At 54.6% G+C, this 16161-nt stretch overlaps 1 protein-coding gene across 10 annotated transcripts in view; it reads right to left on the bottom strand.

Moving 5' to 3' along the window:
* GRIP2 (glutamate receptor interacting protein 2) overlaps positions 1–16161 on the bottom strand; it is a 111641-nt gene that overhangs the window by 45656 nt on the left and 49824 nt on the right. Inside the window, exon 1 of one of the 10 annotated variants that reach the window (XM_016940532.4) lies at positions 3446–3612. The exons of 8 other annotated variants lie outside the window; for them this stretch is intronic. In XM_016940532.4, coding sequence (XP_016796021.1) covers positions 3446–3485 — 40 coding nt within the window. In that variant the 5' untranslated portion in view covers positions 3486–3612. Of the gene's footprint in view, positions 1–3009; positions 3186–3445; positions 3613–16161 lie in introns of those variants that run through there. One more of the 10 variants, XM_063806630.1, reaches the window with a different exon arrangement.

A 16161-nucleotide genomic window follows, 5' to 3' on the forward strand; every position in this document is an offset into this window, starting at 1 on the left:
AGCTCAGGGAGAGTAGAAGCAGAAGTCCTCACCACAACTGTCAGTCCCCGGTCCCCTGACTTCACCTCCTGATGCTCGCCCTGGCCGGCTCCACTCCAGCACACGGTGCATTTTCTCACTTAATCCTCATAACCACACTGCCACTTGGGCACTGTTATTCTCCCCATTTTACAGCTGGGAAAACTGAGGCACGGAGATGCTAAGTGACTTGTTCCTGGTTACACAGCCAGAAGTGACAAAGCGGAGATTTGACCCTATGGGCCCACCCCACCTTGGCAACTGCACTCTAAAGGGAGGTGAAGCCTTCCTGGCCTGGACACATCTGTCCTTTCGACCCAAGGCCCACCAGACTCACATCCCCCTAGGGCCTTTGCATTGGCTGTTCCCTCTGCCCACAAAACTCTTCCCCAGACATCATCAAAACTCCCGTCTCAGCTCCTTCGGGAACTTGTAGAAATGTCACCTCCTCAGGGAGGCCTTCCCCATCCGCCTGTTGGAACTTAACACACGCACCCTGTACCTCCACACCTCCTCTCCACTCCCTCCCTGCTTCATGTTCCTCTGGGCAATCAACACCATCTAAATATTTACGACTATTTTTACTGGGATGTCAGCTCCAGGGGGCCGGGCTTCTGTCTGCCTGCTCACTGCTGTGTGCAGCACACACATTGTCTGGCATGTAGTACATGCTCAGCAAATATTTTTTAAATTCAATTCCCATTTACAGATTAGGAGAATGAGAATCAAAGAGGTGGAATGAGTTTCTCAAGGTCAGAGACTAGGAAGAGACAGAGCCAGGACGCAAACTCAGGCGAAGGATCCCCCATGGCCACAGCCCCTGCTGTGGAGTAGGAGGCCAGGCCTGCCTGAGGAGTCTCAGAGCCAAGGGGTAGGCCTGGTGAGGGCCCCTTGGAGGAGTGGGTAGCCCAGGGCACAGCAGGGGGACCTTCACACATGTACACCCACACCCACTGAGACTTCCCTGCCCCCAGCATGGCAGCAAGTGCCTGCTCAGACCTAGCAGGCCTGGAACAAAGATGTCTTTGTGGCTGCGGAGTCAGAGCAGGCCTCCCGTCCTCAAGGCAGGAGAGTGAACATGGAGAGGGACTTCCTGCCAAAATCTGTGTTCAGGCCTACTGTGTGCCCCAGCCCAGGCCAACGGAGATAGGTCACAATCCCTTCCTGCCAGAACTCTGGGGTTAGTGACAGGAAAGCAAGACTCCCTGGAGTGAGACTGGACATGCCCAGGGTGTGGGGCCTGAGAAGGGACCCATCCAGAGTCCATCAGAAGCAGAGAAAGGGCACAGGGCTGCCTGGTCCACAGAGCCCAGCTCCAATCCTGGCACTCACTGACGCACACTGCCAGTGGGCTGACTTCTCAGGGCTGCAGTCTTCTGTGCCAAATGTGGAGGTATATGGCTGCCCTTACCAGCAACAGGGGAGGTCACATGACCAGGCCTGGCCAATCAGAGGCTCAACGATCCATCAGAGGTGGGCATGTGATACAAGTTGGACCAATGAGAGCCGTTTCTGGGGCATTTGCTGGAACTACTGGAAATAGGCTCTCTTTCCTTAGGGATGACTGAGCTGGTTGACCTTAAGTTTGAAGGTGCCAGGAACTCTCAAGGAGAGGAGAGAGTCTGCCTGGAAATGAAGCTCACTAAAGTGAAGCAGAGCAAGCTACGAAGAGACCCAGAGTCCTAATGATGTTAATTGAACATCTGGATCCCACTGTGCCTGAAGCTCCATCTTTACACTTTTTGGAAGAAGAGCCTTGGTGCTGATGCAAACTGAAGCAAGTGTGATCATGAGGTTCTGTGATCTGGAGAGGAGACCTAGGGTGGAGGCTACAGTGGTGAGGGTAGAGGTCAAGTAAGTCATCAGAGAGAGAAAATGTCAGAGAGGTCAGGAAGGGCCTTGAATGCCAGGCTTAGGAGCTGAGCAGATTTGTGTTTTGGCAAGCTTCCTCCCATGGCAGCAAAGGGGTGGAGGCCAGGCCAGGGAGAAGACTGGGCAAAGGCCCAGGCAGTTGATGCTGACCCTGGGCTGAGGTGGAGGTCACAGGCCCATGAGGAGGGGGAGACACCTCCCTGGCAGTGCCCCAGGTAAGGTCTCCAGGGCACTGCTGCCTTTGTGGCCCTGACCACAGCAGACCAAGGTGACCCCACTCACCTGGGCCTTGGGTTGAAAGAACAGATGTGTCCAGGCCAAGAAGGCAGAGCCTCCATTTACAGTGCAGTTGCCAAGGATGGGTGGGCCCATCGGGTCAAATCCCAGCTTTGTCACTTCTGGCTATATAACCCTGAACAAGTCACTTAGCATCTCTCTGCCTCAGTTTCCCCAACTGCAAAATGGAGAGAATAACAGTACCCAAGTGGCAGTGTAGTTATGAGGATTAAATGAGAAAATGCACAGAAAGCTTAGAAAAGAGCCTGGCCCAGAGGAAGCTCTCGACAACAGCCAGCTATTATGATTATTAGTGTTATTTTTCCTGGGTCGCTAAGGCTGGGTCCAGAGGTGACCTGGCTCTGCTCCTTGCCATGGGAAGGGAAGTGGGAATCAAAGTCCACTGGGCCCTCAGAAGCAGGGCTGGGGGCTCTGCTGTAAAAGTCATCTGGGTGTCAATCCCAGCTCGGCCACTGCCCTCCCTGAGCCTTGGTTTCCTCCTCTGTCCACTGGGACCACAGTCCTTGCCCTTGGAGCTGTGGTGCAAAGATATGTCAAGAGCGTGGGAAGAAACCAGTGAGGCAACCCCAGGGCAGTGAATGCAGTATGTTCTGGTCCAGGCCCCAAGCTCCCTCTTTGGAGGAATAGGGTGAGCCCAGGCTGAGGCTGGAGAGACAGATGGAACAATCGTGTCTGCCCCTCCCCTGGGTCCCAGCTTCAGCACACCCAGGAATGTGGCAGCTGTGATCCCCCATCCCACACATTCCCAGAGCCCCAGGGGCTCACCAGTCAGACCCCCAAACCAGAGTTTCTCCTCCTGCCGAGAACCAGTCTCCTGCCCACCTGTGCCGGCACAGGAACTCCTCGCCACCACCTTGCCCATGGGCCTTGGGCTCTCACCCCTCTGGGTCGGACACTCACTCCCACCAGGCAGCTGTGCAGATCCTGAGACTGGGCAAAAGGCTTCGCTCACACCCAGATAGGACCAGCCTTCCCCCTACAAGGCTGAGCACTGCCCTCGGAACCTCCAGACCCGCCTGTTCTGCCTGCTTGTGCTGGACAGCCCTGGGGGAGGCTCAGCCATCCTGCTGCAGGACAGTGGCCAGGGTCAGACAGACAGCCCCAGCAAGTGTCCTGCCCCACCCTCCCCAAGCCCTGGGTCTCCAGGGAGTGGCAGTCCCAGGTCTCAGCCATCCAGTCCCCTCTCTCTGGGCAGGAGCTCCAGAGGGATCTATGTGTTCAGCCCCATCACTCTGCCCACAGACCCCCCATTACATACCCGCTTCTCCAGGGATCTCCCGGCTGAGCCCACACAGCATGTTCGCTATTGTCTCCCCTGCTGCCCACCAACTCCCTCGGGAGCCACGCTGCTTGGCCCTCCCTCCCCTCCCCAGGGAGGAGCTGTGGGAGGGAAGCTCACAGCTCCCACTGGCTGGGCACCGAGTCCACCCACTGCAGCGGGCGGCTCTCTGCTTAAAGGGGACATGGCTATTGTCAAGGCTGGCTCCAGGACAGGGTCCAACATGCCCCACCCCTGCAGCCTGGGTCTGGACAGGGGGTCTTTGAAGGTGGCATGCCTGGGGCTTCCTCCAGGGCTCTCAGGCAGAGAGAAAGCCTGCTTCTAACTTGCCCTGGGACTTTGGCAAACGACTCTTCCCTCACTAGGCATCAGTTTTTTCATCTGGAGACAGGGAACAGTGCTTTCCAAACTTTTTTTTTTTTTCTAAATGGCAGATTCCAAGAGAATTTGCACAGAACCCCAGGACATAAGCTAGATGAAGCACAGACTCTTTGACTGCATGAACAATGCCAGGGCGTCTCTGTAGGTCTCAGCTTAGAGACCCTTGAGCTTGGAGACCCTCCAGGGCCCTCCCACCAATGTTCCAACTACCTCTCCTAGGTATCAGTTTTCTCTCGGTAAAATGGGACTTAGGAAAAATGAACCCGGCAGCCTGCCACATGGAGTGGCCACCCAGCTTTTTGTGAAGACCAAGTGAGCTGGGCGGAGGATCTGCACGCCTCTGGGCTTGATAGGCAGGGCCAGTTGGTCACAGGCTCCAGCCACACCTGGCAGGCTCTGCCCCGTCCCAAACCCAGCTGGGCCTTAGCCTTGCACACTCCTGGGATTCCTCCACATTGGCTCAGGACTGACCAGGCTGATCTTAATGGACACCCGAGGCTCCTCCTCTACCTGTCTGTGAGAAGGGGTGGCAGGCTGCACCCAATTTCCCCTGCCCTGCATCCCACCAGTGTGTGCTGGCACCAACTGAGGGTCAGACACCAAGAAGGGTGGGGTGATGGTGACAGGGCACTGAATGGTGGATGTCAACAACCTGTACAACTGCACAGTGCATCTGGCAACAGAGAACCAGACAGACAAGGCCTGGCTCCCATGGAGTTCCTGACCGCGTGGGAACACACGAGCCTCATATTTCTTCCATGTGTCCTGCAGCTAGTGGGAGAGGGCTGCCCGGTAGTTAGGGACCCGAGGCTTCTTGTGGGTTCCCTCCAGAACAGTGACCCCAGCATGGAATTTAGCCACAATTCCTGGGCCGCCCCACACTGGCTCCTGCCATCCCAACACTAGTGGCACCTTTAGAATAATCCAGGTTCTAAATCTGGGGCAGGGCTACTTGTGCTTTTGTATCTGCAAACTCAAGACCCTGCCCTGCCGCCCACTTTCCGTGGTGCCTTCCTCTTTGGACGACTTGAGATCTGTTTCTGGGGGAAGGGTCCAGGTGCCAGGCAAGTTTCCCTTGACCAGCAGTGATGCCAAGGTCTCAGCCACAGGGTGGGTGGTGAGGGTCAGATTGCAGAGGGAAGACCTGAATTTAGTGGACATTTCCCGGACGACTCAAATCATGCAGGGACGGGGGTACATGCACTCAATTTGGCCACCGGTACCCTGGCAGTGGTCAGGGAGAGGCTCGCCATGAAGACCCTGGCCTTCACCAGGGCACAGAGGCCACTTTGGAGCAGTCTTAGCTTCAACCTCGCGGGAAGGAATGCACATGAACTGCTCTAACAGATCCTCATCCCACTCGCCTCCATTCCCTCCATCTACAGCCTCATCTACAGTCAGGGAGGACAGGCGCATGGCACCCAGGCAGTTGGAGTTAGATCTGCCCCTTCTTTCTCCCTCTTTCTCTTTCTCTCTTTTATTTTTATTTTTTTAATTTTTTTTGTGACACAGCGTCTCACTCTGTCACCTGGGCTGGAGTGCAGTGGCGCAGTCTCCACTCACTGCAACACACTGGCTGGGCTCAGATGATACTCCCACCTCAGCCTCCCTGGTATCTGGGACTACAGGCAGGTGCCACCATGCCTGGCTAAGTTTTACATTTTTTGTAGTGATGAGGTTTTCACCATGTTGCCCAGGCTGGTCTCAAACTCCTGTATCTGCTCCTTCTCAAAACAAAATTTACTCTCCATACAGGTGCATTTAAATGAGTGATTAAGATTGGCAATTGGAAGCTTTGCCTCATTTCTCTGCTCCTTCTCTTAAAAAAAATTTGCTCTCCATACAGATGCATTTAAATGAGTGATTAAGATTGGCAATTGGAAGCCTTGCCACATTTCTGTCTCTCTCACTGCTCCTTTGGAGTTTACTTTTGTGGACCCCCAAGCTCCTGGAAAGGTCATGCCGTGGATTATGGGAGAGCTTCTGTGGCGTTTCTCTGAGTGCTTGCCATGCTATGCAATGTAGGACCAAGACACAAAGAGGCAGATGGGAAACAGCATCTCCCCTTTGCCCTCTGTCCTCGACACCCTACTGAGCACATTTTCATTTGATTTTATCCAAGTGCATGTTCAGAAGCAATTATTGGCCCATTTTGGAACAAGACAGAATTTAAATAAATAACTTGGCACAGAGAGGTTAAGCAACTTGCCCAAGGTCACACAGCTGGTAAGGATGGAGCCAAGTTTCACACTCAGGAGGCCTGGCACCAGCACCGCTATTCTTAATGGCACTGCTATGGGCCTCAGGATTTCAGGGATTTGTAAAGCTTCTGGGTGTGCAGAGGAAGAGGAATTAGCTCTGTCTGGGAGTCCACTGAGAAGGGTTTTTTAGACTGACTTTGAAGGATGGGAAGGAGTTTGTCCACGAAGGAAAAAGCCATTGCATGTGTGTGAGTCCATGGCTGAAATCCCACATGACTAAGTGAGGAGACAAAGAAGGAAACAGAGATACAGCCAGGCCCGGGGTGGTCTACTAGGGTCTCGCTCCTCCAAGTGCAGTCTGAGGACCAGCAGCATCTGCATCACCCGGAGCTTGTCAGACACGCAGATGCTCGGGCCCCGCCCAGGCCTGCCAAATCAAAAGCTGCATGTTAAGAGGGTCCTCAGGTGATGCATATGAAGTTTGAGGAGCGCTGTATTAAAGAGTTTGTCTTTCATCCTGCAGGAAATGGAGAGCTAAGGATAGCTGTAGTGCAGCAGGGTGAGACAGCTTTGCAAGCACCTCAAACACAGAGTGCAGGCTGACAGTAGGTGAGAGAAGGATTTCCGTCTGGGAGGCGGCCTAGGAATGAGCAGCAAGGGCTCCTTCTAGGACATGAGAAGAGGCAAAGCTGCTGCTTGATCACCCTCCAAAGACGATCCTTCTTGTCCAATGCTGCCAACTTCAGGGAAGCAGAAGAAAAGGGGAACAGATTGCCTGGGCATGCAAGGTGGCTGGAAGCCAGGCCTGCCAAGCACCCAGGCCACCAGGGGCTCCTGAGGACAGCATCTGACTGCCCCATGTTTCAAATGCTGTGGGTGACACGTGAGGGGGCTGAGCAGCCCAGGGGAGATGGCAGGGCCACTGAGCTGGCAGGCAGACCCTCTTTGGTCAGGAGGGGCCCTGACACTTCCATGTCCCCAGGTTTGTGAGACAACTGGAAGACGGATTCCTGTGTGATCGGGGCACTTGTCCAAATCTCTCTGGACCTCAGCTTCCTCGGCTGTAGAATGAGAATAATAAAAACACCTACCCTCTAGGGTTGGGAAGACCACGTATTAATGAAACAGAAAGCATTCATCCACCCACTTGCCTGCCAAAAGTCTCAAACTAACGCTGTCAAACAGGCCAGAAACAGAATTTCAAGGGAGCTAAGCACACAGGTCAGACATGCCCAGGTTCGAGTCCCAGCTCCACCACCCACAAGCTGTGTGACCCTGGGCAAGTCACATCTGTCTGAGATTCACTTTGCCCCTTGTGAGGAGTGAGGGTCAGAGACCTTGGAAGGGTTTTGCAAACTCACGGTCACCACATGCTCTTCCCAACGCAGGGCCAGGCCTGCAGGTCCCTCACATTGTCTCTCAGTGGGGCACCACTGGCACTAGAGTTGGGGCATTCTGCTTGTGCGGGGCTGCTCTCACACTGCAGGGTTCCTAGCACCCCTAGCCCCTCCCACCCAGAGGCTAGTGGCCACTGTGGTTGAGAACCAAGCCCATGCTGCACAGATGGGAAAACTGAGACCCACAGAGGGCCTTGTCGGGGGTGCCCCACCAGCACAGCGAGGGCCTGGACCCAGGCCTCCGTCCTTCATCTCTGACTCCAGGGCTGAGTCCGTCATAACACAGGCGAGCCTTGTCCTGAGCCCACCAGGGGCCCTGAGTGACAGCTGGAAATGAAGTCTGGGTGAGAGGGAGGCAGCAATGGCAATTCAAGGACAAGAGAGATAAACCTTTATTGCTCTGGGCTGTCCGTTGCTTCTTCCTCCGACCCTCCTCCCTCCACCCCAGGGGCCGGGCCAGGACAATTGCTCCCTCCCTGCCTGGTCCTCTCAGAACCTGCATCTTGTTGTTAAACATTTCAGGCAGGTAGGCATTATCGTACCCATTTTATAGATGGGGAAACTGAAGCTCAGTCTGGGATTCCGCCAGCCACAGGGGAGGGGCACTAGGGGACCCCCTCTTAGGGGGCGCTGTTTGGTCTTGTCCTCACTCTGTCCAAGGTATCCCACATCTCCCCAGCCCTCATGGCCCCTCACCTGACTTCAGGGAAGGGTGGGAGGAGCTTCAGGGGTAGTGCCACCCAGTGGGCTGCCCCAAGCTGCGGGCCTCAGACCCACAGAGCCTGCCAGCCTACAGGAAAACACGCAAGGCCACAGGCCAAGGAGGCTCCAACAGCCGCAAGAGCAAAGCATGGCAGCCGTGTGGACAGGCCCAGGACAGGGGGTGTCCAGAATGTTGGGAAGAGCCACCGTTAACATAATCGGAGCAGAGACTCCACGCACCAGGCCTTGTGACCAGCATTTTGCACACATTTTCTCACTTCATCCCAGGAACATCTCCACTTCAGAGATGAGGAAGCCAGGGCCCAGAAAGGTAAAGCCACTTGCCCTTAGGCAGAATGTCAGGGGGAGCCAAGGTTTGAACCCAGCCCTGCCTGACAGCATCGCCACCCAGTGGCCCCGAGAAATGCACACACCGAACCACTCTCCACAGCCCAGGCATGTGAACACAGAGTCAGGAGGGCCAACGCAGCCAGCCAGCGACAAACACATGTTGAGAGGGGCTGGGAACCCCTGACTGGGCAGGGTCAAGTCACCAGCAGGCCAGGGGCCTGGCCACGGACGGGGCAGCTCCCAGGGGCTCCCTCTTGGGCTCCATGCTTCCCTTGACACCCACAATAGCTTCCCTCCTGGAGGACAGGACATGGGAGCACAGCTGTACAGTGGGCCTCTCTGAGCCTCAGGTTCCTCCTCTAAAATGTGGATGATGAAGTTGTCTGTACTAACAAGGTCTTTGTTGAGAAGCTCAGTGAATGAGCGAAACACCTAAAAAACTATAGCATGTGGGCACAGGGAGATGGCCAGCCTGATCATGGCCCTGCCCTGTCTCTCTGGTTACTCGTTCACTCAGAGAATATTTACTAAGCACCTACTACCTTCCAGAAGTCAGCTGGGCCAGAGGTTTCAGCAGTGAACAGAGCAGGCAGACCCTCCTTTCTTAGAGCTTCTGGTCTAGGGAGGACCAGAGATCCAGCAAGAAAGACAGACAGACAGACAGAAGGCATTTGAGATGGTCCTGAGGGCTGTGGCAGACACAGTCACGATGTTGGCACGGAGAATACAAGGCAGGTGGTCAAGGAGAGCCTCTCAGAGTAGGCGACTTTTAAGCTGAGCCCCAGGTCTCCTTCACCAGCATCTTCACACCCCGTAGGGACCTGTGGGTGGGGTAGAGGGAGGGGACTGCTCTGCAGTAACTGCCTGGAGCTGGATGAGGAGCACAAAGGGAGGAGGAGGTTCCTAGGCCGACCAAGCTTGGGTACCAGGAGCAGCTGAGGGGCAGGTGCAGCTAAGGCACAGAGACAAGGTCGGCCGAGGCCAGGGAGAGGAGTTGGGATTCTGTTGAGTGTGAGGGGAGGGTTTTTAGCAGGGTCGTGTTGTGACCTAACTTCCATTTTGCAATGGCAACTACCGGGAGTGGGCTGCAAGGGTCAGGATGGCACGGGGGTGAGGGGTCTGAGGGAGGAAATGGGCCAGGCACTTGAGAGGCGGGAGATCTGGAATCCACGTCCCTTCTGCTCTGAGCCTCATTTTCCCCTTCAGTTGAGCATCAAAGTTCCTCTAATGACAGCCAATAGGGCACGTTTGAGGAATTGCCAGTGGGAGAGGTCAGAAAGCGTGGAGTCAGGATATATCTTGACGCAAAACAGGAAGAAAAAGAAAAATGGGCACCAGCTATAAACAGGCGAGGCACAGAGCGTGGAGGGCAAATAACCCCAAGTTCATGCAGAGGTGTCCCAACTAACTGTCACCAGAGAAGTGAAAACAGAAACAGCGAGCTCCCACTTGACTCTCCTCAAAATGGCAAATGCTGGAAATGCAGACAAAACCAAGAGCCGGTGAAGATGTGGGGAGATGGAGATGGAAAGTCACAGCACAGCTGGTGGGGGGTAAACTGAGGCAGCACAGTGGCAGCACCTGGTGGTGTTAGGAGAAATTCCATGTCAGACCACCTGTGTCCCAGCACCCTCACTCCTGGAAGTTATTGCAGAGTAATTCCACCCCCTACCCAGGTCCCTAAGGGGCATGAACTCTTGAGAATGTTGGTAAAGGTGACCTGGGACTCCATCCTAGGGTAGGGGACAGGTAACGTGGTGACTGCACACCGTGTTGTGTGACACAGCAGTTAGAAGTGCAGGCACATGAATGGATCTTAGAAAACCTAGTGTCACATTAAAGAAAGAAAGTAGGGGAGAAAGGGAGGGAGGAAAGATGGAAAGGAAGGAAAGAAGAGAGACAGAATGAGATCTACCCTGTGGTATCATTTATGTATTGAAATGTGGTGTCATTATGTATCGAAAGCAGACACATAAAGCACTATCTATGCTGCAAGGGCACACACAGACGGAAAGACCTGTTTCACCTATTTCTAGTGCAAGTTTAGAGGGAAGGAATTTGGGGTGGGGATAGGGCATGAAGGAGAAGAAATAAGATTATACAGAGCCAGATCTGGCGCTGGGATGGCCCAGAACCATGTGTGCTTTGAACTGAGAAATTTAGCTCAACCTTTGGAACTTGGAGTTAAAAAATTAAAAATAAATAGGTGCCTCAAATGGCATGTTAGAAGTTGGAACTCTCTCCTGAGGATGCTGCTGGAAGAGTTTGGAGGGAGAGAGGGATAGGGTCAGCGAAGTGTCTTAGAAAACTGACTTGAATGGGTGCTCAGAGCGCTCCTGGGTGAGGGGTCGGGCCTTGCTGTCTGTCCACCCTCCCCATCCTCCTCCCCTCAGGGGCTGCTCTGACTGTCCACCAGCCCTCTCTCTGCCTTCCTAACAAAAAGCAAAACATGGAAATAAATGGACAAAGCTATTGGGGCTCAGCTCCAGGAAAAAGCAGCATTAAGCATCCAATCTCAGGATGCAGTGGTCCCTCCCTGCCCTGTCCTAGAGAATGTTGTCAAGAAACCCAAGTTCAAAGTCCAGTCACTGCTCACACAGGGCCTACTGTGGGCCAAGAACATTACACATGTTGAAATGTCAGCATCTCTTATAAAAGGGACTACATCCAAAGAGGATCTGCCACAAACCCACCCAGAACAAAGGTGGCCACAGAGTCAGGGATGGTCAGAGGAGGAGTCCAGGAAAGCTGCCGGGTGGAGGCAGTGTCTGAGCCACGCCTTGAGGGACAAAGAAACTCAACACTCAAAGGTGAGGTAGGCAGGGACTTCGAGGGAGAGGGCACAGCCTGGGCAGAGGGTGGGAAGTGGGAAGGAAAGGCACCAACAAAAGGGGCCCTAAAGAACAGGTGGGCTGCCTAGGCACGCAGGGCCGGGTTCCGCAGACACAGTTCTGCGGAGAAGAGAGGTCACTGAATGGGGCATTCCCGGCACTGTGACCGGCCATGTGGATGACATTTAGGAAGGAGCAGGCTCTCCGGAGGTCCCTCTGGTGAAGACACAGAGAGTTTGTGCAGCTGTACACAGGCCAAGCTGTCAGGAGCAGTACACGGACCTCCGCACGCTGGAGTTGATGCAGCGACTCCCCCTTGTGGCTGGTAATCAAGGCATGAGGGTAGTGGATCAGGCTTTGGGAGGGGTGGGCACAGCTGTCATCCTGTGCCTGTGACCGGCTTTGGTCCCAGGGTCAGCCTGTGGCTAACACTGTGCCCGGAGTCCCACCACCCACCCATGGATCAAGCATGACCCTCCGTCCAAACGCAAACGCCTTAGAGAGAAGGAAAGGGCCAGCATTTGCTGAGCACCTACTGGGTACACAGCACTTTATGTACACTGTCTCATGGAATCTTTCAAGAATCCTATGGGATAGACATTGCTGTTCCCATGCTACAGTGCGAAACTGAGGTCGAGAGAGGGGAAGGGGCTTTGGTAAGGCGGCCCAACTAGGATGGGCAGAGGGCCAGACCGTGAGAACCAGGTGCTCCGTCCTCGAACCGTTTGCACAGACTCTTCCCTTTGCCTGGAATGTTCTTCCTCACTTTCATCCTTACAGTCCAGTCTAATACCCTCCACCCAGAGGCCCACCCTGGCCATGTGGGGTGTGTCTCCTTTACCTCCCTCAGCCTTTCCTCCAATGCCTTTCCTCTCAGCCCTTCCTCCACCTGTTCTTTTCCACTAAATGGGAGATCCACAACTGTCTTGCTCACTGATTTCAACCCCATGCCCAGGGCAGCGTTGTGCACACAGTAAGTGCTACACAAGTGTTTGCAGAATGAATGAATGAGAAATATATGATGAATGTACATAATCTCTGAATTGCCATATTGGAAAGAAATCAACAATTCATCCCTTCCAACACTGTAGTTCAATGCAGGAATCCTCTCTGCTGTCTAGTACAGCTTGTACACCTCCATAAATGGGAGCTCACCACCTCTGAGCAGCCCACCCTATTCCTGAACAGTTGTAAGGGGTGACAGTCAGTCTGTTATCCCAGCTGCAGCCTGCCTCCCTATGGCTCCCCCTAGTCCCACACCATGGCCTCTGAGCCCTGGCAGGAGAGGCCACAGCTCAGTCTGGATGTGGCTTCAGTGGAGACTCAGTGTGTGGCTGAACACGGTGGTGGCCATTCACCCCGTTATTCTGGGGCCACTTCCTGGGGGGTTCCCCCAACCAGGAAGAACAAACCATCTTCCCAGATGCCACAACATCTGACCATGCTGGACAGACATCCTCTATGCCCAAGTGGGGAAACTGAGGCTCAGAGAAAATGGGAACATAAGCCTCTAATAATGACAATCCCGGCTGGCCCCCAGCTGGCACTCTACAGATTTCATACTACTTCTCACCTCTAGGGGCATTTACTTCAGTCCCATGAGGCTGGGATCATCAATCGTTTCATTTTACAGACAAGGAAACTGGAGCCCAGAGACAGCTCAGTTCTCTGGCTCCAAAGCCTTAAATCACAGTTCAATTCACACACATTCTCAAAAGGGCTTGGTGGACATGGTGATCACCAGATTCTGTGTCCTCATGGTAGACTTGAATATTGAAAGAGAACCCTGGAGCTGTGGACCCACGGTGGACCCTCAGGCAGGGTGAGAACATGGGAAGGACCATCCAAGGACCCCAGGCCACCCAGCTGAGAATATGCCAGAAAGATCAGCAGAGGTATGGGGGTGGGAGCCCTGCAGGGTTTGGGGGTGGGCCCTGGCAATGACCACATGTTTGAGGACAGGGCTTGACCCTGGGATTTCCAGGCCAGTGCCTGCTGCCTGGCAGCTGAGCCCCCTGCGCCCCAAACTGACCAGCCCTCTCCAGCCTCCCCGCCTCCCATTCCCAGCACCAAGTAGCAGAGCCAATTCCCACCTCTGAGCCTTTTTATCACCATCCTCCAGGAATGCCCTCTTCCTAATCCCTGTCTGCCAGGCCAAGTCCTACAAGCCCTCCAAGACTGCTGCCCCCAGGAAGCCCTCCCACTGGCTGGGGCCTCATCTAGGGCTCCAAGCCCTCGGCACCTCTCAGTCCCACTGTGTGTCAACTCATTGCTGGCCATCCCACTCTCTTCCTTGCCCATCTACCCCTAGAAGAAGACACCAGCATGGTGATGAAGTGTGAGGAACATTCTAGTATGCCACCCTCCCCGCAGCAGCACCGCTGGGGCCTCAGAGGGGCCCTGAGTTCAACTCCTAGATCTACCTCCACCTCGGACTGGCTGGATGACCTTGGGCAAAACCGGCCTCAATCTCCTCATGTATAAAATGGGAGTATATGTGCGGCTGCGGGAGGAGTAGGGCTTGCGGTCTTTGGGGGCTGCTTCAGCTCTGGCCTCAGCCACCCTGGAACGCCTTCACCTCCATCCCCAGCTTGAATTCCAAATGACCCTCGGCTGCTTACAAACCCCAAACAAACCTTCCTCAACAAACCCACTCTGCACATGGGCACTGAGACACAGCGAGGAGCAAGGATCTTGCCCAAGGTCATCCTACAGGGACCCCAGCAGCCCCAATTATGGGCTGTTAGTGGCTGCTGGCCATGTGCCCCGCTTCGCCCGCCCACCTGCCCACCACATCTGCTTATGAGTCACCATCACCTCGGCCAAGATAGCAAAATGTGGGAACCAGAGAGTCAAGGTTGGCCCAAGGGGAGTGAGTGGGCAGGAGGGGGGAGGCAGCAAGACTTCCAGGCCCGGGAGAGCAGGGCCAGGGGCCCAGAAGGGACGTTGAGGCCAGGAGGAACACGGACCTGCCAAGGACCCATGAAGAGTTGCGGTCAGCCTCAGTCCCTTGGCTGATGGAGGTGCTTTCCGCTCCATCTGACTATCTCCCCAGTGGGTGGGGAGACAGGGCTGGGAGCCTTCACAACGATCTGGACAATTAAGACAGGCAGATGGTCCTGCTGGACTGAACATTCAAGCCGACAGACGGAGACAATGCCCGGACCTGAGCTGAAGAAATCAGCATGCATTCCAGAGGGAGACACGCACAAGCAAGGCCAATGTGCGGTTGGGGCATTCAGGGAGGAGCCTGGCACGTCTGTCTGCTCTGCCTGGCGCAGACCTCCCCAGGCCCTGGGCTCCACTCTGGGCTCTGCTCTGCAACAGGGACATACAGAGGATGGGGTATGGACGGAGGTGACAGCCAGGCGGAGAGCGGGAGGAGACTGTCCTGTGGGGAGCGGGGCTCACTCAGCCTGGAGCAGGGAGACTTGTGGAGAGGCATCGCTGTTTCTGCAGGGCTGTCCCGGGACAGGAGAAGCACAGAGAAGGCAGAGGACTTGGGGGAGCCTGGGGAAAGCAGAGCAGTGGCCACATGTTGGGAATACAACCGAGGGGTCCCTTGCACCCAGCAGGGGAGGCTGAATAAGCTGACAGTGAAGGAACGCCCCCGGGGTGAAATGCTTGGACTTGGAAGTCAGGCGGCCTGGGTAGGCTCATGCTCTACTACTTCTTTCCTAGGTGTGTGACCTTGGAAAGTAACTTTGTCTTTAAGCCTCAGTTTCCTCAACTGCAAATGGGGCGATTTAGTTCATAACCCACAGGCCTGTTGCAAGGGTGAGAAAGCACATGGGAAGTGCCTGGCACACAGCAAGTGCTCAATAAATGCTTGGGAAACAAAGAACAGATCTAGAGGTTCACTCCAGGCTGCCGGGATTCTGCAATTCCAGGACGAGAGTTTATCCTTGTCTTCTTGATTCAAAAAAAAAAAAAAAATTACCTGGTCTCTGAGCCACCATAGCTGATCTGAAATTCTGGTGCCCCCAGGCATGGAGGAGGGCAGAGGCTCAGGAGTGGGGCACTGGGGAGAGAGGGCTCATTTCCACGCTGGGAGTCAGATTTGAGACCCTGATGTGGCTGCCAGGAGAAATGCCAGGAGCTGGATGTGGTGGCGTGTGGGAGGCCAAGGGGAGTCTCATTAAGGAGCGGAAGGAGGGAGTGAATAATTCATCACAGACACGCACCACGGAGTGGGCACAGGCAGACAAAGCTCAGGAGGGCAAGGACAGGGGTTTGTGTCTGTCTTGTGCCCTGTTGTACCCCAAGGGCCTAGAACAATACCTACGACATAATAGGTGCTCAATAAATATTTGTTGAATGAGTAAATGACACAGGCTATTCTCCTGCCTTGACGTCTGTCGATTCTGCCCACCCTATAGTCCTGGCTCCTCACCTCCTGCCTGGGTCCCACCCAAGCCTCCTTCCTCCAACCCTACCTATGGTCTGTAGACCACAGCCAGAGCTTATTCTTTTCTTTCTCTCCCTCTCTCTCTTTTTTTTTTTTTTTTTTTTTTTTGGCACAGTCTTGGCTCACTGCAACCACCGCCTCCCAGGTTCAAGCGTTTCTCTTGCCTCAGCCTCCCAGGTAGCTGGAATTACAGGCATGTGCCACCACACATGGCTAATTTTTGTATTTTTAGTAGTGATGGGGTTTCACCATGTTAGGCAGGGAGGTCTTGAACTCCTGGCCTCAAGTGATCTGCCCACCTCAGACTCCCAAAGTTCTGGGATTATAGGCATGAGCTAGCTACCATACCTGGTCCAGATCCTATTCTAATACTCGAAGCAGTCCTCCACTCTCTCCTGCTCAGGGACCATCCATGGCTCCCACT

The sequence above is a fragment of the Pan troglodytes genome, chromosome 2 (genome assembly GCF_028858775.2).
Source record: "Pan troglodytes isolate AG18354 chromosome 2, NHGRI_mPanTro3-v2.0_pri, whole genome shotgun sequence".
Taxonomy (NCBI): domain Eukaryota; kingdom Metazoa; phylum Chordata; class Mammalia; order Primates; family Hominidae; genus Pan; species Pan troglodytes.